We start from the raw sequence: 22,384 nt of genomic DNA, 5'->3' as shown, positions 1-22,384 counted from the left end.
AGTTATTGTCCTTGAGTGTTTTATACTCTGAACTAAAAAAATTATGGAAAAACTTAAGAAGTGACTTCTCTGTAGACTCACTCATTGTAATCTTCCAAATTTCCATCAGGATTTGAAGATCCATTTGAGGCTGAAAGCTGTAAGATTTGCATATTTCCCTCACAAGCTGCCTAGAAACCAACAAATTAATCCATCAAGCATAAAATACTTTTTCAACCAGACAATTTAACACAGAATCCCTTTTGAAATCTGAGGGCAGTAAAGGAAACATTCTAACTAATAAACTAGTTTACAGCAACTCTGTTCCCAGGACCTTCTTAGCCACGCAGGAGAGTAAGAGGAAAAAAGACACCCCACCCACCACCCCACCCCACATCCCTACTGCAGTTGCAGGAGGTCTTCCCACATTTCAGGCCCAAGTAAATATGATGGATGCTCCCTTTTCTAGAAGCAAATGGACAGGAAAAGAATGAAGAATAAGCAGAGCCATGGCTCTGCTCTTCAATACGCCTGCCAGCAGAGGTGGATGCCTGTGAAAATTCAGGGCTGCAGAAAGTTACTTCCCACCTGGAGTAAGACAGGAGCAGCCCAGGACTCAGTGACAATTCCTTCCTGGACTTCACCTGGGGCAATGCAGCTATATGCAACTACACAGTCAGGGCTGAGTCAAAATGCTCAATATTGCCTTTAGTGGTTTTATTGCTTACAATTGTAAGCCCTCAAAACAAGAAAGGCCAACAATGCTATGAACTACAGCAAAAGCTTCATGGTGATGTTTCCCAGAGCTAAACAACAATCCTAGCTGTATCGCTTTAAGGTTCAAGGAAAATAATTGGGCTGTGCATAAGTATACATCTAAGCTTTTTCCTCAGCAGAATATAACTATTGAACAAAAGCAATGTGAACATGGGACTTTAAAAAACAAAACAAAACATGCATCAAAAATTCACAATGATTTAAGATAAGACCACAAAAGCATTCTAGGGTAGTCAGGCCCAAGATAAAGCCTTAGGGCAATCTTACTTACTTATTTATGCATGTAAGCTCTTTAAAATCAATGGATACCACTTGCAATGAATAAAGCAAGAGAGAGTTGACATTCAGCGGAAAAAATAGGCAAAACATTCTGTCCTCTAAACACCATTTTACAGACACAATACTACATCCCTTCTGCACCATGAGCTCAAATACAAATTTGGGGTGGCACAAAGAAGGCAAAAATGGGCAACAAATATTTTCAAAGTTGGCCTATTAGTCACACTGAACACATTAACAAAGTCAGATATTTAAAACAGTATATTTTCTGCAATATTCTGAACTTTAGGAGCACATTTTTAGCACTTTGCTGCATAGTTTCATTGATCACATTTGCTATCCTGCCTTTTTTTTTTTGTATTTACATTAATCACACGATTTGTTGTGAAGATCCTCTGAAAGATAGGACAGCAATTAGAACAGTGCAGAATTATCGTAACAGGGGCCCAATCCTATACTCATTAAAATCAATGGCAGTTTTGTCAATGACTTCCATGTATAAAATCTCATGTACAATGACTTCCATGTACAAAATCTTCCATGTATAAATATGAGACCCCTTTCATTGTTTCCAAGTCTGAGTTGGCCAGCTGAATACTTGAGTGACACGTGAGATTGGGATTTTTGGCCATTTAACAGAAGTGCACGTGTCTGACCTATTAAATATACGCACAATCTCAGATTTAATGCTGAAAGGTCAGCAATGACTAACTAAATTTACCCCCCTCTCCAAAAGTATTTACTCAATAGCTCAGGGGTTCTCAAACTTTTTTTGCTGGACCCGCCTTTGAAAATACTTCAAGCTGGGATGACACCCTCTCCCCCCTCCCCACCAAAGTGATAGCAAATTACTGTACATACTCATAAGAGCATACTCGTGATATTGCCATCCTTACTTCTGTGCTGTTGCTGGCAGTGGTGCTGTCTTCAGAGCTGGGTGGTTGCAGAGTGGTGACTGCTGTACCCCTCTCCTCCTCCAGTTTGCTCTCCTCCCGACAATATTTGTTTTATCTCGTGACCCCTAAAATAGCTTGTGACCCCTTTCTGGGTTGGAACCCCCAGTTTGAGAAATGCTGCATTAGCTCATGCTAAATATGGACCAATATCTGTGTCAGCAATAATACCTGTGCAACAAGCAGAGCCTCTTTAAGTTGGCCTCTTGAAGTAAAAAAAGTGACTAGTTTCTCCACATCACCAGTAGCTATGCAGTATGGGATAACATCATCATTTTCCTCCTGAATTAACTGGTCAGCTCTCCTAGATGAAATTAAAAATGACCTGGCAGTTTTATTTGGTATTAGATATATTTATAGCACCCCGGTGGTACATCTAGCAGTAGAAAGATCATTAAAACCATCTGCCTTGCCAGACTCCAAGAGACATTGGGTGTATCTATACAGCCCAAGGCAGTGAGCCTGGTTGACAGCTTTGGGATCATACCTAAAAATAGCTGTGTAGACAGCACTTTGAAGTTGTGGCTAGGGCTGGAGCTCAGGCTGTGAAGCACCTCCCCTCCCCCGCTCTAGGCTTCAGAAGCAGAGATCCAACCCAAACTGCTATATCTACACAGCTATTTTTAGCATGGTAGCATTCAGGAGCGGCTCTATGTATTTTGCCACCCCAAGCACGGCAGGCAGGCGGCTTTCAGTGGCTTGCCTGTGGGAGGTCCGCTGCTAACGCGGATTCGGCAGCATGCCTGTGGGAGGTCCACTGGTCCCGCCCCTTCGGTGTCCCCGCCGCCGAATTGCCAGTGAAGCCATGGGACTGGCGGACCTCCTGCAGGCAAGCCGCTGAAGGCAGCCTGACTGCCGCCCTCATGGCGACCGGCAGGCCGCCCTCCCACGGCTTGCTGCCTCAGGCACGCACTTGGCACACTGGTGCCTGGACTCGCCCCTGGTAGCACGAATCCAAGTCTGTCAACCCAGGTTCAGCCTCTCACTGCCCCAGGCTGTACAGACATCTCCTTACAAGCTATACAAGATTCTCCCACGAAGACACGACATTAAAAGATTTCAAGCCTCATCACAGATTTTCCCCCAACCCTTAAACTTACTGAATAATATAGTTTTAAAACAGGGGTCGGCAACCTCTGGCAGCCGCGGCCAGCATATCCCTCGCCCGTGCTGCTTTGGCCTGGGACGGCGAATCACGGCCAGTGGGAGCCGCGGTCTGACGAACCTTCCTGACGCGGCAGGTAAACAAACTTGCCTGGCCTGCTAGGGTGCTTACCCTGGCGAGCCACGTGCCAGAGGTTGCCGACCCCTGTTTTAAAATGTTCCACATTTTATATATATATGGAATCCCTATTGAAATCCTCACTCATTCCATCACAAGTTTTAATGAACAATAAAAGCAACATCACTGGAATGTTGAAAAGGATGCCAGATGCAGTTTACTTTACTAGTACTGATGATTTATATTTGTCTTGGTCCTTTATTTTATGCATATTATAAGTTACAATTGAGCAATTACCTTTGCATTAGCTTCTTCCAGTATTTCATAGAAACACCTGGTGCAACTGAGAGTGCTTTGTCCCACTGAAACACAACATGTTGTACATGAACATTTTATGTTTAGAAATAGTTTCAATCAATTACGTGTCTTTCCCATTAAAAATAAAATTGTTGTGATGTAAAAAAAGAACAAAAAATTCTGTGTTACTTTTTATTTGTAAATTGGATACATTCGTTCTGGAGTAACTAATGCCCAGATTTAAAAAGATATTGAGGTACGTTCCTAAATAAACAGATAGGCACTTCTTCAAATCCCACCTAAGTGAGTTAGGGCTTTTGTAAATCCAGTTAGGTACCTATGTGCTTCGTTAGAACCTAAATACCCTTGTTAAAAATGTCATGTTCGGTTTCGTGTTTGCCATCTCTTGGGGCCAGATTTACAGAGTCACTTTTTCAGAACATAAACACACTTTAAATTTTGTGTCAGTCTTGTGGACCATAAATAGAGTCACAATTTATGGGGTGTTGTGTACATTACTCCTCAATAAGATTGTTTTAGGAGTTATTTTAAAAAAATCTATTATTGCACCCATCACCATAATGCTGAAATGCAAACATACTACTGTTTTTATAATTTATTTATTTCTCCACAGTAAATGTTCTGTTATTTTATTTATTTATCCAATTTTCTCTTTATTGTTTGCAGAGCTTTCTTAGCAAGATCAGCATTGGAATACACACAAACACACACAATTAGCTTTGTTTTAAGCAGATGCATTTCTTACTAGTTACTGAAACTAGGTGAGTGTTTCATTAAGTGCAATAATGACACAATAGGTAAAGCATACCTGAAATGCTATCATGAATTGCCAACCTTACATAGAGCAACAGTATTTTAACAGAGAACAAATAACCAGGGTTTAGGTTTTAATCTTCACTGATGCTATGACACAAAAACATTTCCCTCCCTTAAGAGATATAAAATATGCCATTTTACTTGTCAATTCATTTTTGTTTGTACTTCAGTTAAAAGTAATCTGTTCTGAGCAACCCATTTTGTTAACCATTTGGGTGCTTCCTTAAGCTACGTTTCACTGTAGAGGTTAAAAACATCAAAATTGCAGGAAGATCACTCTTTGCTAGATTTATAACTCTTTTGTTTTCTCTCATGCAGAGGTAGTGTTTATTAGATTTTTCTACTGTACCTAGTTCTTCATTAGTTGGTTTAGTACTTTACCTCGCCAAGCTCCACCATAAGTTCACAGTATCTCTGAATTTGTCCTAATCTTAAATGTATTTCCGCTGCTTCCTTTAGCCTTTCCTCCTTGCTAGGTGCACCAATACCTCCTCCAAATTTGGACATTTTTACTGTTGTTAGTTCTTGGGCTTTGGACTGGTAAAGAAAAAAAGCACTATACTTATTTTTTTCTGATTAATACAATTATTGCTAAGACAAGTAAGTATTAAAATCAAATATTTTAATGATAATATTAAAAGTGCCATTTGAGAAGATAAATAACAGCTTTTTCACTAAAGACCTTAAACACTGAAGAGATTACGTTGAACTATTACATTGCTACACCCATTGCATTAGGGCTAATTAGTTGTATTCATATATTTTTTTCATTCCATTATCCTGATTCATATTTTTTTGGATGATATATATTTTCATTTCATTCCATTCCATTCTTAGACACTTATTGATATCTTATACATATCCATATGCCACCCCATAAAAATCATTACCTTGTATATTTTGAAAACTCATTAAATACACATTTTGTGAAAACACACACAGAGGGGCGGGGGTGATGGTAACTAAGGCCCTTAGTTCTGATGGGAGTATAGAGTTGAATCTAAGTGAGGGTAGGATTATGGTAGGTGGGTTTGGTTTCTGCCCTTGAATCCTCCTAACCTGCCATGTCCCATTCCCTCCATGACTATTTATATTTTTAACCATAATGGATGTAAAGATTTCAGTTATGACTATTAAAAGGAGAAGAGGAATTTTCCCATGTGCTAATTGTATACAAGAGAAATTTATATAGAGTTAAAATACAAAAATCACATTTTGTCTTCACTAATTAAGAGAAATAAGGCAAAAGTGAACTTTTCTAGCCCTCCTCCCATGTCAAGGGCTCTCATTTTATCTCAACTATCACCCAGTCATAGCTGCACGTGCAACAATTTTTGCATTCATGACTTCACAACACCAACTACTGAAGATGGAGATTGAATCAGATCTTTACAGAAGTGGATAATGCAGGGATAAGTTCTTGGCCCTATGTTATCTAACACTGATTAATGACCTGAAAGAGACCCTTCCAGAGAACAGTTCCATTGCCCGCATCTATTGGTGCTTACAGTTTTCTCAAGAAGCAACAGAATAAAACTGACCTAACTCTTGCCTGTTTCATTGCTCCCTACAATAGTCTCAAATAGCAGCAGTGAAAAAAGTGACAACACTCTACCCAGTTTTTAGTCTGCAGTAGTTTAAGGACACCAAAGAGCAGACAGCATAGTCTGTCTGCAGACTTAGGAGACCAATACTGGGGATGAGTTAACCTTGAAAATGTGAACTGAGTGTATCTACACAACTATAAGGGCTGGATTTTTTTAAGTCTGTAGGGAAAAGTTGAGAGTTTTTCAGAATTTGTTGGCATTTGCCCAGAAAAACTTACTACATGCCATGTCAGTGGAGGTTTCAAGCCCTACTCTCATTTTTTTGTCTTTTTTTCTACAGCTGTGATTTGAATGTGCCTAATTCAAATGTAATTATGGAAGTTTGATCCTGAGGGATATTATGAAGACAAAGAGATTTTCTGTTTGCTTTTGCTTTTTCAGTAACATATTATCAGAGTAAGATGTGTGCTGAATTATAAACATCATGCTTACATAATCAAGTGATCTGACACACTGAACATCAAAGTGCATAATAATAAGAGTTAGTAGTCTGACTCCACAGCACAGGCTGCTAGAATGTTTTCATTTTTCCATTGTTTTGAAACGCTCACTCTGTTTTTAACAGATCATAATCTAGCATTTTACCACTCAACATAAGGGATGCCTCTAATACAGGGCAGAACAGTACAGAGAACCGCAAGTAAAATGTTTATCATCTGTTCTCCTTGCCTAGCAACTAAATCAACAGAGTAGCTGTGTGTTCAAACCTTTGCTCTCATTTACTCTTGGTGTTCCTATTAATGTGTGAGAAGAGAGACAGGTGGAGTCCAGGACAAGACAGAAATAATAACTTTTTACAAAAGGCAAAAGGAGGATGGGAGAAATTAGTATTATTTGTATTACAGTAGCAGTAGCAACTAGATGCCTCAGTCATGGCAAGGGTCCCATTGTGCTAGGTGCTGCACAAACAGAATAAAAGATGGTTCCTGCCCTAAAGAAATTACACATATAATCAAGACACAGTAAGTGTATTTAACAAACAATTGGACACCCCTGCTGGCAGTTTCCCTTAGGCATCATGGTAGAACTGGATCCTCAGAGGGATGTGAAGGAAATCAGAGTAGCAGATTTACAGCCTGCCTTTGGGGTGGGTGGGAAAGGAGAAGGTTGTTCCATGCATAAGTACAGCATGAAAGGAAGTGTGTGGTTGGTTGTGGGAGAAGTGGACAAATGGGCCATGCATCATTGATAGAGCCAAGAGTGAGAGATAATGTGATAAGATACAAGAACCTAACCTAACCTAACCTAACCAGAACCCTGTGAAAGGTCTTAAAGATAAGGACCAAAGGCACTGCAATACATCCTTGTGACAGGGTAGTCTGCCCCTAAAGAATAAGGTACCTAGGGGTCAGCCCATCCCCATCATGTAACATGGCTCTTCAAAATTCTGAAAGTCAGATGTATATAAAAGGACCTAAGAGATAGCGAAAGAGAGGAAGCGGTCCTGGGAATAATTGGTGTTTTCAGGGCAATCCAATCACTGTGTCTTTATGGGCACTGGCCAGGAGCCTTGCAGAGAGGGAAAGGCAAGGCTCCCCTCTCACTCAATCAACTGGGGATGAAGTGAGGGAAATGGACCAGCTTAAATACTGCCTCCTCTGTCATTGCAGAGCAGACACTAGCAGAAGAAGTCTGGCTGCCGAACCCTCTGAGCCTGAGAGTTAACTGGGGAAAAGGGGCCAGCTAAAGGAGAATGCCTATGGTTGGCTAAATTACAACCCCGCTCCAGAGGAGAACTGGAGACTCCTATCTTAAGGAGAGAAGTAATAATTATCTGAATTACCTAGGTCCAGGAGGAGGGGTGCGGTTCCTGGCTTAAGGAGAAACAGGGTGACTGTTTCATTGACCTGTCCCAGAAGGAAAGCTGGGGACTTCTATTTTGAGAGAGCAATGATGTGAGGTCCTATCCCAGCTCCAGGAAGGGGGCCTAAGAGGTCTCCTGAACAGGGGCAGGGAGTTGACCACGACTCTTATACAGACTGAGCATGGGGTGAAGTGAGATGACTATCAAAAGTGAGTTACACTTTCTAGAAAGACTTAGTAAATCAGACCCCATGAAGGGGGTATATGTTTTGAATTAATCTAGTCTGGGTAACTGATTGAAAGAACACAAAGGGGTGCTGCATGCAAAACATCTGCAGGGCCATGAATTGGTATGCTGGAGGGCAGTGCCCCATGAGACTCCACAAGGAAAGAAGAGCTAGACTAGCAGGGCCGGCTCCAGGCACCAGCGCAGGAAGCAGGTGCTCGGGGTGGCCAATGGAAAGGGGCGCACGTCTAGGTCTTCGGTGGCAATTCGGCGGTGGGTCCCACAGTCCCTCTCTGAGGGAAGGAGCCGCTGCCAAATTGCCCCTGAAGAATGAAGCAGCGCAGCAGAGCTGCCGCTGAAGTGCCACCGATCACGGCTTTATCTTTTTTTTTTTTCTTTGCCGCTTGGGGCGGCAAAAAAGCTGGAGCCGGCCCTGCATACTAGAGATGTGATCCAGTGCCTCTGTCAATAATCCATGTTTCACTTTTGTCCATGAGCTCTATCCTCACACCTGATCTTTTGCAAAAAGAAGAAATATGTCTGCCTTTTTTCTAAAATGTGACTCCTTTTCATTCTAAGTGTTCAGCTTTGTAAAGCAGTGGATTTTCATATTTTTATAACTAAAAAATAAAACTATTGATGAACAAGTTTCACATAGTCTGCATACTTCACTTACCATTCTAAATCTAACCAGATGTTTCATATGCATAATTCCTTTGCAGTAGTTTTGGGGAAGCAAGCTATCGTCTTGTCCTTTTATTACAGCAACGAGGTCCCATAAATTTTTACTGCCTCCTGGAGGCTGAAATAATTTTAAAAAAAAAGAAAGAGATTACAATAATGTGCAAGAGATATTAAAATGAAACCTGCAAAGGATATGGTATGAATGTATTAGTCAATTCAAAGGCAAATATTTTCAGAGTATATCAGGTCAGACACATACTACAGTCTTTTGAGTAAGAACTATTAGTGCAGTTAGTGCAAGATGAGACCTGTATCAGTTATATAGCCACAAAGCACAACATACTTATACACATACATAGCACACACATACCACATGTATGGAGAGGATATCTGTATAAAACTGAAGAAGCATGTGAAAAAATAGCAGAGATGTCATAAATAAAGAACACATGATGGTGTCATATGGAGGTTTTACTGTCATCAGTTAGAAGTGGTTGCATTACTCATATGTGGCAAACTAACAAATGATCTGCATAATCCTAAATGAACGCTGATAAAACCTTTGTTCATCACCACACCACCATTAATTTACTCTATGTGTTATAGAAAGACTATTTTGGGAATGTTTTAGTGAAGATTTAGAAGTTTTAGTGGGTCTAATTCTTGTATCCCTCCACCTGTAAAGCCAGGTACCTAGGTTACCATGAGTCTAGGGCTTAGAGAGAGATTAAACTAAAACATATAAAAACACCATTAAAGTGACCTGAAAAGCCTTCTTAGAAATAAAAGTGTCATAACTTTTAATGCCTGATACATTCTGAACTGGGATCAAGCACTGGGTCCCAATTCTAGTCCTGAAAAGTTTAGGAATAGGACTTCAAGTTTAATCAGACTTTAATAGTAGTGACTAGAGCTGATTAAAAAAATTCCAGAGACTTTCTGACACACAAGAAATTCTGGTATTTTGACATTTGTTTTCATCCCGAATCAAAACTAATCATCAAAATATTTATACTTTTTGCAGAACAAATATTCCATAACATTCTGATTCAGAATTTTTTGTTTCTATGTTTTTGTCTGAAACAAATGGGGCCAGTAGGTGAGAAAGGGGGCTTGACTGACCCGGAACTACAACTGCCCTGAAGCCCTGCAGCAGCTCAGACAACCACAGAGCTTAATGCAGACTCAATCCAACATGAAACACTTCACTTTGACAAACTGAAACAAAATGTTTAATTTTGGGTGGACAAACAAAAGGAATTTTGTTGATTTTCTCAATGGAAAATTCTGCTGAAATTTATCTATTGCAGCAGAAAATTCTGATTCTGATTACACCATATTTTCAACCAGCTCTAGGAGAGACATTTTTCCATCTATAAAATATCACTAAGCAGAAGTCCTTCGTGCATGTTCTGAGCCTATTTTGAAGGAAATAGTACACAGGGGAGGGGAGAAGAAAGAAGAAACTTTCCTTTGCGATTTAATTTAAGGAATACATGCACACGCAACATGTTGATGATTGTGGAATACTTACTGACAAACATTCTGAAAACCACCTTAGTTTTTTCCCTCGAGGATTACCAATCAGCTTGTCCACCTCCTGTTTAATATCCCTGGATACTTTACCGCATAGCAAGGGAGGAGCACCTGGTTCCACAGCACGATCTAATCAACACAAATGTTTATGTATACAAACATTTTATTAAAGGTAATCTAACTCAAAGCAAATGAAAACAACAGTATGTATAATTTACCTACCAGTATTGCCAATGATCTCATCCCAAGATCTGTCTGCCAGGATATTTATTTGGAGAGGGTTTATCAGAGGTGTTAAAGACCAAAGTCTCACAGTGGAGTCACGAGAACAAGAGGCCATAGTGAATGGACGACTAGGATGACATGTTAATCCTAATGGAGAGACCATTTAAAACATTATTCAGACAATAACATTTATCTGCTAATTAGTTTTAAGGAAAATATATTATGGACTTTTAAGGTATCACATAAATACATTTTAGCAAAATAAGAATGGAAACATTAACATTTAAAACTATATTACCATATACATCTGCACCATGATCATAAACTGTGTCTAGACAGGTTCCATCTCTTGTGTCCCACACCCGAATTGTATAGTCCCAGCTGCCTGATATTAATAGGTAAGGGATTTCAGTATTCCACATTAGTCCCCGTACTGGTGCTGTATGTCCACTAAGAACATTTATACAAGCATCTTGTGTGTAATCCCATATTCGAACAGTGCTGAAAACAAGACACAAAAAGCATATATCCATCAATATACCAAAACATGATCACACCTTCAGCAAAATTCTAAAGTTCACACTTCACATGGAATATTTACTTATCTAGATTTACACACACTGTAATACAAGAGCTTTTATCCAACGTTTTGGGCACCCTATACAATTTGTTAAAAGAACACTAAAATAAAGAGACCCATCAGTTCAATTCAAATACACCATGACAGCAAAAATATAACTGAAATTCATAGATTAAAAGATTCCGAAGCCAGAAGGGATCATTGTGATAATCTAGTCTGGCCTCCTGTGTAACACAGGTATCGAACTTCCACAAAATAACTGCTAGAGCAGAGATCCCCAAACTGTGGGGAGCACCCCCCTAGGGGAAGAAGAACATTCCGGGGAGGGTGTGTGGCAGGGCCCGGGCCAGCCCTCAACAGGGAGTGGGGAGGGAGCGCCAACCAGCCTCGCTCCACCCCCAGATCCGTTCCTGGCCCTGGCCCCACCTACGGCCCTGGCTCCCGGCCCCGCTCCTGGCCCCGTGCCCAGCCCCAGCCCTGCACCTGGCCACAGCAGCTGACCTGCACCACGGCCTGGCCATGGCTCCCCTCCCAGCCACAGGCCCCAGCCCTAGCCCCACCACCACCCTAGCCTCGGCTGCTAGCTAGGCTCCGTTCCCATCCTGGCCCCAGACCTGCCCCAAGTTGTGGCCCCAGCCTTGGCCTCCTTACCCCTTCTGATGCCCCCTGCTTCCCTGGAGCCACAGCTCCATTCCCAGCCCCAGTTTGGGGTTGTTATTTGTTATTTCCCATGTGGTAGCAATGGTTTCTGCAGGGTTTTCTGGAACTGTGGAACCCCACAAACAGCTATGGGGGTGGGAGGGAGTGATTCATGCCTGTATCATTGCTATATTTTCTGTTTAAGAATAACCAAATTAATTTTCTAAATGTCCTTTCATGTACAATAGTTCTAAACACTGGCTAAATCTAATCAGTCAACCCCAAGCATAGAGGGTTTTTTGTTTTGTTTTTTTAAATCAAATAGTTTCTTGAAATGAACATCGTATTTCTATTTTTACAAAAGATTAAAGTCTGACAGGCAACGTATCTACTTGAACACTAGCAAAGCCCACTCATGCCAGTGAACGTGCAGGGCAGGTATAGCAGCCCTATTTTTGCTTCCCCAAACCTGCAGAGGAAAGGTTCTACAAACCCTGTATCACAAAGCAGAACTGACAGTCAGAGGGTGTACTTTGTATATGCATGTAGCTCATGAATCAGAAATGGCCCAAAGGCAATTAGTGACCACCCATACACAGCCTCCTCTCAGAAATCTTATGCAATGTATACATCCACCTGTTTAGGGGAGCATTTGACATAGTTACATAATTTCACTCATGACTTTAGAGTGTGATTTTACTCTGAAAATGACTACGTATTATCCTAGGTACTTATATGACCCTCATTACCATAGTCTAAGTGCCTCACAATCTTTCGTGTATTCATGATATCTTAGAGTTCCATATTTATTGTCTCTCACTGAATTAATAAAAAGTTTGCAATTTACAAGTAAAAATATTTTTTTTCTGTCAGCCTTGCAAATGCAACACAAGCTCTCAAAATTAAGTGTTTTTTTAATGCATCATCATACCAATGAATAGAGTCCTGCATGGATAGAAAATTTGTATCTGCATCCAATCCACAAACATGGTCCGCGGATATCCACAGATTTGCAGGGCTCTATCCAGGAGCTCCCCACATGTCCTCCCTCCTCCCAGAGGCCAAGGCCTCCCCACTGCCATCTTAGAGCTATAGTAATCTACACAGACCTGCTGTTGAGGAGAGACAGGGACAGGCTCTGATCCTCTGATTTTATAACCCCTCCCAAAAATATTTTGGATACCTGTTGGAAAGTGACTGGGAATCACAAAAGAGGTGGTGGTTCTCTCCTGATTACCTTGTGGAGAAGTTTCATTACCCCCATGGATTCTGACCCTTTTCTTATTCACAGCTGCCATCAGTAATGCCACTGAAGGGGTGGTGTGGGCCCTTCAAAGATCTCCACAGATGATATTCAGTCTATCACACTCTAGATAGCCACACAAGGGAACCTTATTCCCTCCACTCACAGGGTCTTGGATGCAATGTGATTATGTAGTATCATCCCAATATAATCCCTAAGTGGTAAGTGGCAGTCACTGACTCCATTATCTGGGTAGGGTATAGAGTGTTGTAGTCATGTATCTGTCACATGGCTTCCTCTTGCATCCGAAGAAGTGGGTATTCACCCACGAAAGCTCATGCTGCAAAACGTCTGTTAGTCTATAAGGTGCCACAGGATTCTTTGCTGTTTCTACAGAACCAGACTAACACGGCTACCCCTCTGATACATGGCTTCCTCAGATCACTAGCACTGCTCTGCAGGCATGGAGCCAAGCCAGGATCTGCATTGTGGAGGAGGCAGGGCTACAGTTTGGACCTTAAATGTTATTCATATACACAATGATAGTAATGTTGGGGATTTTTTTATGGTGCCAGCACCAGTGCAACATGAGACCTTAAGTCTCTCACAGAATCTAAGAATACACACCCATCATCAGAACCACTGCAGAGGATTCCTTCTCTCAGAGGAGACCACCTTACATGAAACACTTTTGCGGTATGCCCCGTAAAAACCTTCAGTGGCTGATCAGAACTTGTTGCTAGGTAATAAACACGAACATTTTTATCTTCACATCCAGTGGCTATCATATCTCTGCAAAATGACAACAGTACAATCATCAGCCACTGGAGTCTGTAGAAATATATTTTTTTTAATTCTAAAAAATACAAATGTAGCACACATTTTAATGTATACCTCAGAAAATCTGACTTGTATTTGCTTTTTTTCATTTTATCTCTAACAGTTGAAATTATGCTTCAATATACGATACACAACTACAAACAGTGGGTTAGACCCTCAGCTAGTGTAAATAGACAGAGCTCTATGAATTTCAATGGAGCTACAAAATTTACACCAGAATCTAGCCCATTATTTTCCAATTGAGACAGGGAGTACACAGTATTCCTATTGAGAATTCCTATTGAGTACACAGTAACAACAGAATACTTTTTTGCACCTATCGCTAACTCTGCCCGAAGCAAAACTTTGCAAAATAAATAAATAACATGACAGATCTGTTTCCTGTTGTTCTTTTCTCTGCTATTCCTTAAAGCCTGGTTGCCATATTTACGGAACAAGGTTTTAAATAATAACACTGTCTGTATGTGTTGTGCTCAGGATTAGGCTATGTATATAATTCTACAATTTAAAAAAATGAATAAATGGAAATGGTATTTGAAATGAAAGTCAAATAGTGGCAGAAAAATAAGTGATAAAGTCACATATCCATCACTATGTATTTTATTTTTAACCATTTCCCTAATGAAAAGTTATCCAGCTGTGTGCAGTTCTCCCATTATTTCACTGCACCCAATCTGACCTCCCAATTGCTGAACCCCTGAACCTTCCCTTTCCAACTACATCCAGTAGCTACGATTCAATCTCACTTGCACCTGCCAAACTCCCCTGCAGTTTTCTCTCTCCCATTGTGCACTCCATTTCAGCTCTTGCTGCAGGATGAGTATTAAAAATTCAACATTACAATGTAAGTCAACCTCATAACCTCACAAACACAGCAGATCAGATATTATTTTTGCTATTGTATATTGTTAATAAGATGCTATCATCAGCATAGTATGAGAAAGCACTGCAGAGAGAACATATACATTTGATTCAGCAGATGTATAGAAATTTCAGTCCACTCCTTTTTAAAAAAGGAATTAAACTGTTATCTCCATTTCCTACAGATATTCTGGCAATTAACTGTTCTGCAAATGATTACTTTTTCTTTAAGTTGTTTAGTGTTCTTATTTTGAAAAAAATGAAGTGCTTTCTGGAAAGTTTAAAGATCACATTCTAAATTACCTTTTTCTTATATTACGAGTTAAAATAAGTTAGCCTACATGATGATATTTGTGTTTGCCTTTTGTAAGCAAATATTTTTTATCATATTAAAATACAGATAGCAAAGACTAGGAGGGAGAAAATTATCCTCACCACAGACTATAGACACCTTTTAAAACCACAGTCTTCCAGGGCTTTTAAAATCATCTCTTTGTGTAAGGTGGGGTCTGTCCTATGGTAGAGAGGAACAGAACTGAGGAGTTTGACATGAATGGACCATAGGGAGAAAAGGAAATTAAGTGGCTTGCTATTGCCACATGAAGGGGCCAGAAAGAATTAGACAAGCTGGACCACCATCACAACAAGCTATAAGGAACTGGGGAGAAGCCACAGCCAAATTATCCACACTGAAGTTTCTATGGGGAAGAGGCCACTCTGCTTCCTATCTATGCAGCTTCTCACAAATATTAGAAAAATTATTTCCACAAAGTCAAATATTAAAATTTTGACCAATATTTATGGAAACACTTGTTCAAAGTCTATATTTTTGTAAAAAATATACAGTCTTGGTTTTCCAAATAGATTTTTTTTAGTTGTATGCACTCAGGAAAGACTATGCAGATTTTGTGCTCTTTGTTCCTTTTGTAACCAATTTACACCATTCTTGAATTTACACATTACAATTGCTCTAACTTTTTGTAATTATTCTCATGGAATATATATATATATATATATATTTAGTATCAGTGTTGCTAAATTAAATATAATCATTGATGTCTCTGCAAGTCAGTTGTATCACTGACACAGTGCATCTTTTTTTTTTTCTTTTTTTCTTTTTTAAAGTTTAGCTATAATGAGGATATGTCTATGCGGCAACTGGGAGGGTGCTTCCCAGTGTGAGTAGACAGACTTGCACGAGTTCAAGCAGATGTGTCTATCTTCCTGTGCTGGGAAGCATCCCTCCAGCTGCTGTGTAGACATACCATCAAGGCTTCCCATTTATTCCTCACATTCTTTCTGATTACTTCAAATGGGAAACCTGTTGAACGTTTATTAACTTAGTTTGAAGAACTGGAACTCTCCTGTCTAGAAGTACAATTGTTCTGATTTATGGATGTTAGATACTAACATGACCCATTTCTAAATTATTTGCTCACAAGTGGGACATCAATTAAGGTTTTATTTTAAAATGAAGCATATGAAAATACATGATGTAAATTTTAAATAATATTTTTTTCAGCCAGGAGGAGAAGCCAAATCTGGTACACTTCAGTGGCATATGATTCCATATGTCAGCATACAGTTTTTCCTATGAAGCACGACCAAATGGTTAATGTGATCTTTTCCAAAAAACCTTCACAGCCTGGAAGACTCCTCTTCTGGAAGCCAAGCCACTGGTCCCTGCCCCCTCTGCCTCCTGTTGCACCCAAAATTAGACTTAGAGTGCATTTCTACTCTAAAAAATGACTCATAAATATGGCATTGGGTCTCTCACTGACTTCCATGCTCCTAGCCCTGCAGATTCACTCAGAGCGAAGAAGAGTTCTTTTCTTCTCATACATCATCACCAGTAACACAAGATCTACAGGTGAAACACTTTCCTTCACACCTGTATCATGCCTTCAATGAGGGCAGAATATTTGGCCTGCAGATTTTGTATTACTGGTGATGCTGCATAAGGAAAAGAATTTGAAGTGATCCTCAGCGCCCAGATTGATGTTTAATGATATTTTTACAGACAGAACTGCATACCAAGGATGGCAGTGCAGCTCATGTTAAATAATAATGTCTGTAAATAAGGAAGAGTAAATTGGCCTTTTACATTATGGTCCCAGGAGTCTCTGCCTTTACAAAACTAGGTCAATACACTGATATCACATTTTAAAATACCTTTGCATTATCTTTATGGTCATTCATTTAAATAGTAAATGTTGTTAGTTAATTAGTTCAATTAACTATTACTCACTTGTTGTTTTGGCTCCAATCACAACCAAAAACTGCAGCTGGATGTTTGTACTTGTGAAGAACTTTGCCATCAATGGTTCGAATAATACTGAAATCAATTACAATATGGTAGTAAGAAAAAAAAACACCCAACATACTCAGTAGGACAACCCAGGTCAAAACTGATTTTATGTGCATCTATAATCAACATAAGGAGTCAGATTGCAGAAGTGCACAATGAAGGAAGAACAAAAGAAACCTTTCCATCCTTGCAGCCCCCACAAAGGCCACAGTTATAGTCCTTGTGTTTCCCAAATACAAGGGCTGGTTAGAGGTAGTATACCTTTCCATAGAGGCATAGAATCACAGAACCATAGGATTAGAAGGGACCACAACGGCAGGGGTGAAAGTAAAATTGAACTCTTACCAGTGTGGGGGTTGGCTTGGGCCCGGAAGGGGCAGGGCCTTGGGCGGAAGGGGTAGGGCTGGGGGAGGTTAGCGTCCCCCAGCAAGCCATCCATGTTGGCGGCCCTGTGCTGCCTGGGGCTCCAGTGGGAATTTAAAGGGCCCGGGGCTCTGACCACTGCTGCTGTGGCCAGAGCCCTGGGCCCTTTTAAATTGCCGGGCCCAGGGAAGCTGCTTCTTTTGCCTCCCCCACATCAGCAGCCTGGGGGGTGGCAAAAGGGGCAATGATGTTAAAGCGCTTTAAAGTCAGCAGTACGGGCTGATACCGGTGGCCCGTACCACCTTATTTTCACTCCTGCACAAGGGTCATCTAATCTAACACCCTACCAACATGCAGGATTTGTTGTGTCCAAACCATCCAAAACAGATGGCTATCCAGCCTCTTTTTGAAAACTTCCAGTGAATGAGCTTCCATGACTTCCCTAGGCAAGTGTGACATGAACCAACTGTGCCACAAACATTAAGTAAATGGTTCCACTGTGCCTGGACATTCTCATGTACTCCCTGGCCACACCTCCTTTTGTCTCTCCACAGCTAGAGTGTATACACAGCGGGAACTAGAGTTCCATACCTACGCTGCCTGATCATAATGCAAGCAGTAGCGTACATACCACTAATAGGAAACAATACTGCATTTTTGTTAGCAAATGGCATGATATATGCATATGTTGCTACTGTGTTGTCTGCTGTTGATGTAGTGCTATGTAACTTTATATTAATATATATAAGCAGAACACATCCAATGGTTATTTATGCCAAGATCTTAAACATTAAATATATGGTGCTATCAAAGTTCACCTGCCCAAATAGCAGATTGCTTTTCAACATGACACTCACCAGAATCCATCGCCACTGCAGGTCGCTATTCTTTTGGAATCTTTATGACTCCAGGCAATGCAGAAGATTCCATTCTTTCCATGCTTCAAAAAATGCAAAATACCTATCAATAAGAAATAATTCACCCCTTTTTCTCTTAATTACTGACTTCTCTGTGGTTTTGCTAGTAGGATTCAGCCCCATTTCCCGAAATACAGTACATACACTGCACTTTTACACAATAATGAGGCCCTGGCCTTGTTGGGCCATATAGGGTATGTGACCAGGAAAAAGGGAGCGTGGCTGGAGCGCCATTGTACTCCAGTGACCCCCAGATACTCCAAACTATGCTGCGGTCAGGCCTGGTCCAGAACCATCTACAGGATCAGAGAGTCTTAACTGCAGAGTGAGCACTTTGTGTCTAAAGGAACTTGGATGAGGGTTAGCTGGCTGCTGGGTACTTAACTTGGACATGGTTGAGAAAGTTAGTGGGCTGTGTGAAGCAGCTAGAAAAGTTGGTGGAATATATATCAACACCACTGACTGAGGAAAGGTAACTTGTAACACATTAGGCGTGTTTTTAGATCTTGGGCTGCTTCTGGATGCCCAAATGGCATCTGTGGTCAAGAACTTTATTTTTCCATCTGTGTCTGCTGAGAAGAAGCCCTTTTTCTCTCTCTGATGCAGAGTTTAGCACAGTTATCCATGTCTTTGTCACCTCCAGATTAGATTGCTGTAAGGCGGTCTACATGGGGCTACACATTGAGACCACTTGAAAACTGAAGTTAGTGCAGAATGGTGCAACCAGCTTATTAAACAGAGCTTTATGCCAGGAGCAAATTACATCAGTGCTCCAGGACCTGAACTGACCACCACTAAGATTCCAGGTAATGCAAGACCACAAGAGGGGCACTTAATACAGATTTTTATAAGTCTAAATCAATAATTAAATAACAGTGCATTGCTAATGCAGCATTGTCATTCTGGAGTGAGACCTCAGGACCATAAATTAAACCCGAGTTTTATATCTGGTAGCAATAATCACTACTACATTATATTTTGATATATTTTGAGTCCAAAGATTAATAGAATAGAATAGAATAGAATAGAATAGAATAGAATAGAATAGAATGCATGTGCTTTTGAGAGGAAATATTCCACTTTGCTTTTGGAACCTCTGTAAGTCAACTAGTAAAGCAATGATATTGAAGTGATGGATCCAAGTTAAAGAAGTGAGTCGTACCTGTTCCAGAGCTCAGACTGGGTGTAATACATTTGGCTATATTTTTAAGTTAAGTTACATACCTTTTTAAAACATACAAACACTGATCCAGCTTTATCTAGATCAGCACTAGAGGGAGCCACTAGCTTACATTTAAGAAACCAAGCAAAATAAACTCATCTCACCTCACTGAAGCGGGTTACCATTTTGCCTCTAGGGACATCCCAGATAAAACCACCATTCCTGGAGGTTGCACCAGCTATGCAGTTCAAATCCCCTTGGAGGAACAGACATTAAAGACACATTATAATGAGTACAATATCAGTGTTATTTTTATATATATAATTTTCCATTTTAATTAAAGAAAGACATAACTATATGATAGCAATGGCAGATTAGCAATGTAGCCTCACAATCAGAGCCCAGAATTTGCAGGGGACTTGACACTAGTTCAGAAGCAACAGTTCCAACAAAAGCCTTTTGTGTTCTACCCTCCTACTCTAGGCACTGCTGTGCAAGGTAGACACTGACTGGTTGCAAACATGACTCAAGTCCCATGCCAACCCCATGCACTGAATGCAGAGAGAGGACAAGATGTACCACCTGACAGCACTTTGTTGTCCATAGGCTTTCTTTGAAACTATAAATGCCACACGATGTCTAGTGCTTAAAGCTCAAACCACCTGCAGAAAATTATGTAGTTTAATTTTAAACCTGTCTGAACAGCAGAAAAAGTACTCTCTCTCTCTCTCTCTCTCTCATAGTTGGGCACACATAAGACAGATGTGAGGACACTTGAGCAATCACTTTTATTTTTAAATTACTTCCAGTCTTGGACCATCAGATTCCACTACTATCTATCCCTATAGCCCCCATTACTGTAATACCTGAGTACTTCAAACACATTTGTGAATTCATTTTCACAGTACTCCTATGATATAGGGAATCATTACTGTATACATTCTACAACAGGGAATAAGACACAGAAACACAAGTCTCCACTTTCTCACCACTGTGACTCAATCCCAGAACAGAAACTGGTGCTATTAACCAGGCTCATCTCATACAGAAAACACCTATATGGTGCAGAAATAATGAATTTTGGATTATACTTAAGGGACTAAGAGGAGAAAATCTGGAGAAGGACCCAGGGGAACAGAAAAGATATTCAAGTAGGTGGAGTTATGGAGGAGGGGAAAGAGAAACCAGTATGTTCAAGTTCTTTCTCCAGATCAAATTCAAATGTTGGCAAATATTGTACGCGTGGGAGCTAATGTATTTGGGGGATGATGCAAGCCAAAAAGTGGAAAGAGATCAACATTTTCTCTTTCAGATAAAGTTATTTCTTTCCCACAAATCAAATTACAAATACATTTCTGTTGTATGTATTTGTATTTGATGATGACATATCTCCTAGTACTACTAATGCAGGGCATAAAGAAAAGAATGGGGGATTCCAGTCACCCTTGTGACAGGTTTCAGTGGTAGCCGTGTTAGTCTGTATCAGCAAAAACAATGAGGAGTCCTTGTGGCACCTTAGAGACTAACACATTTATTTGTGTAAGGGTGATGGAGTGGTTGGCATGACCTAATAAGTAACTGCTACAGATTTGAGGCCGTTGTAATTATAGAAGAGCTCTGCTGTTGGTCTATTGGATAGGGAAAAATTCATCTTCTTGTCCCCTGGAAGACTCGCCAGCAGAAGCATAGCTACGTGGACATGATGTTTTGAGGAAGATTCCTCCAAAGGGCCCCTTTCAGCACTTTGGCAAAACTGACACTGTAGTCAATGGGAATTCTGCCTAAGTTAGAAGCTCTGAACAACACCCTTAGTTGGGCTTGGGGACACATCTTCCAGAGTATGACTAAGATCAACAGTTGCTGGTAGGTAGCCTCTCCCCTTCAGACCCACAATGAATACGTGAAGAAAGTCCTTGCACAGGTTTCTCAAATCCTACCTCCACTCCAGTGAAGCAAAACTGCCCTGGTTCTGGTGCAATCAGGGCCTTTTACAAATAGATGTTGAGGAGAGGGAAGGATTTTTCCTTAGGGATTGACAGAAGAGCATGTACATTCCAGCTTGCAAACTTGAGAATTACATGAGCATTTACTTGAATTCATCAGCACAACTGCATTTTGTGCAGAAAATTTCAATAATCATATAATATTTATGCCTAAAATCTAATACTCTTACCTGGAGCCCAAGAAAGAGAATAAATGACCCCCTCATTCCCAGGAGAGGTGTAGACTGCTGTTAAAGTGTTTATATCCCAAACTTTTATTGTCCCATCAAATGATGCTGTAGCTAGAAGGTCAGGGTTATCGGGTTTGAATTTACAGTCAAAGATGGTTTCAACATGTCCCTAAAATGACATAATAAAAATAATGAATACTAGTACATTAAAGATTTTTCTCACATGAACACAGTTGATGTAATTGATAAGCTAACCTTATTTTCTGTAGTTTTAACTCTTTACTGTAGTTCTCTAACATATTTACATCTATATCAACATTTTATATTAATATTTTAGCATGCTATTTAAAGATTTACATAGGGCCTTAAACCAGCAGTTCTCAACCTGAGGTACATGTACCCCATGGGGTACACAGAGGTCTTCCAGGGGGTACATCAACTCATCTAGATATTTGCCTGTTTTTTCAACAAGCTACATAAAAAGCACTGGTGAAATCAGTACAAACTAACATTTCATACAGACAATGACTTGCTCATGCTGTTCCATATACTATATACTGAAATGTATGTATAATATTTATATTCCAATTGATTTATTTTATAATTCTATGGTAAAAATGAGAAAGTGAGCAATTTCTCAGTAATAGTGTTCTGTGACACTTTTGTATTTTTACGTCTGATTTTGTAAGCAAGTAGTTTTTAAGTGAGGTGAAACTTGGGGTACACAAGACAAATTAGACTCCTGAAAGGGGTACAGTGATCTTGAAAGGTTGAGAGCTAATTCCTTAAATTGCCAAACACTTTTTTTATTTCTAGATTTTAAAAAAATGCTTAACCAATTTTCACCATTATATTTTCTTTAGAAGTCTTACC

General features: G+C 40.1%; 1 protein-coding gene across 4 annotated transcripts in view; it reads right to left on the bottom strand.

Annotated features, from left to right (window-relative positions):
• Nucleotides 1–22,384, bottom strand: part of WDR17 (WD repeat domain 17) — a 100,754-nt gene that overhangs the window by 21,017 nt on the left and 57,353 nt on the right. For all 4 annotated transcript variants that reach the window (XM_045018374.1, XM_045018372.1, XM_045018373.1 and 1 more), the window contains 13 exons: nt 21,512–21,680; nt 19,503–19,594; nt 18,117–18,199; nt 16,837–16,923; nt 13,515–13,679; nt 10,724–10,926; nt 10,423–10,572; nt 10,199–10,329; nt 8,657–8,782; nt 4,726–4,881; nt 3,508–3,572; nt 2,160–2,292; nt 82–170 (listed from right to left, as the gene is read on the bottom strand). In XM_045018374.1, coding sequence (XP_044874309.1) covers nt 82–170; nt 2,160–2,292; nt 3,508–3,572; nt 4,726–4,881; nt 8,657–8,782; nt 10,199–10,329; nt 10,423–10,572; nt 10,724–10,926; nt 13,515–13,679; nt 16,837–16,923; nt 18,117–18,199; nt 19,503–19,594; nt 21,512–21,680 — 1,649 coding nt within the window. The remainder of the gene's footprint in view (nt 1–81; nt 171–2,159; nt 2,293–3,507; nt 3,573–4,725; nt 4,882–8,656; nt 8,783–10,198; nt 10,330–10,422; nt 10,573–10,723; nt 10,927–13,514; nt 13,680–16,836; nt 16,924–18,116; nt 18,200–19,502; nt 19,595–21,511; nt 21,681–22,384) is intronic.

The sequence above is a fragment of the Mauremys mutica genome, chromosome 5, assembly GCF_020497125.1.
Source record: "Mauremys mutica isolate MM-2020 ecotype Southern chromosome 5, ASM2049712v1, whole genome shotgun sequence".
NCBI lineage: Eukaryota > Metazoa > Chordata > Testudines > Geoemydidae > Mauremys > Mauremys mutica.
This window is presented reverse-complemented; position numbering and strand designations above follow the sequence as displayed.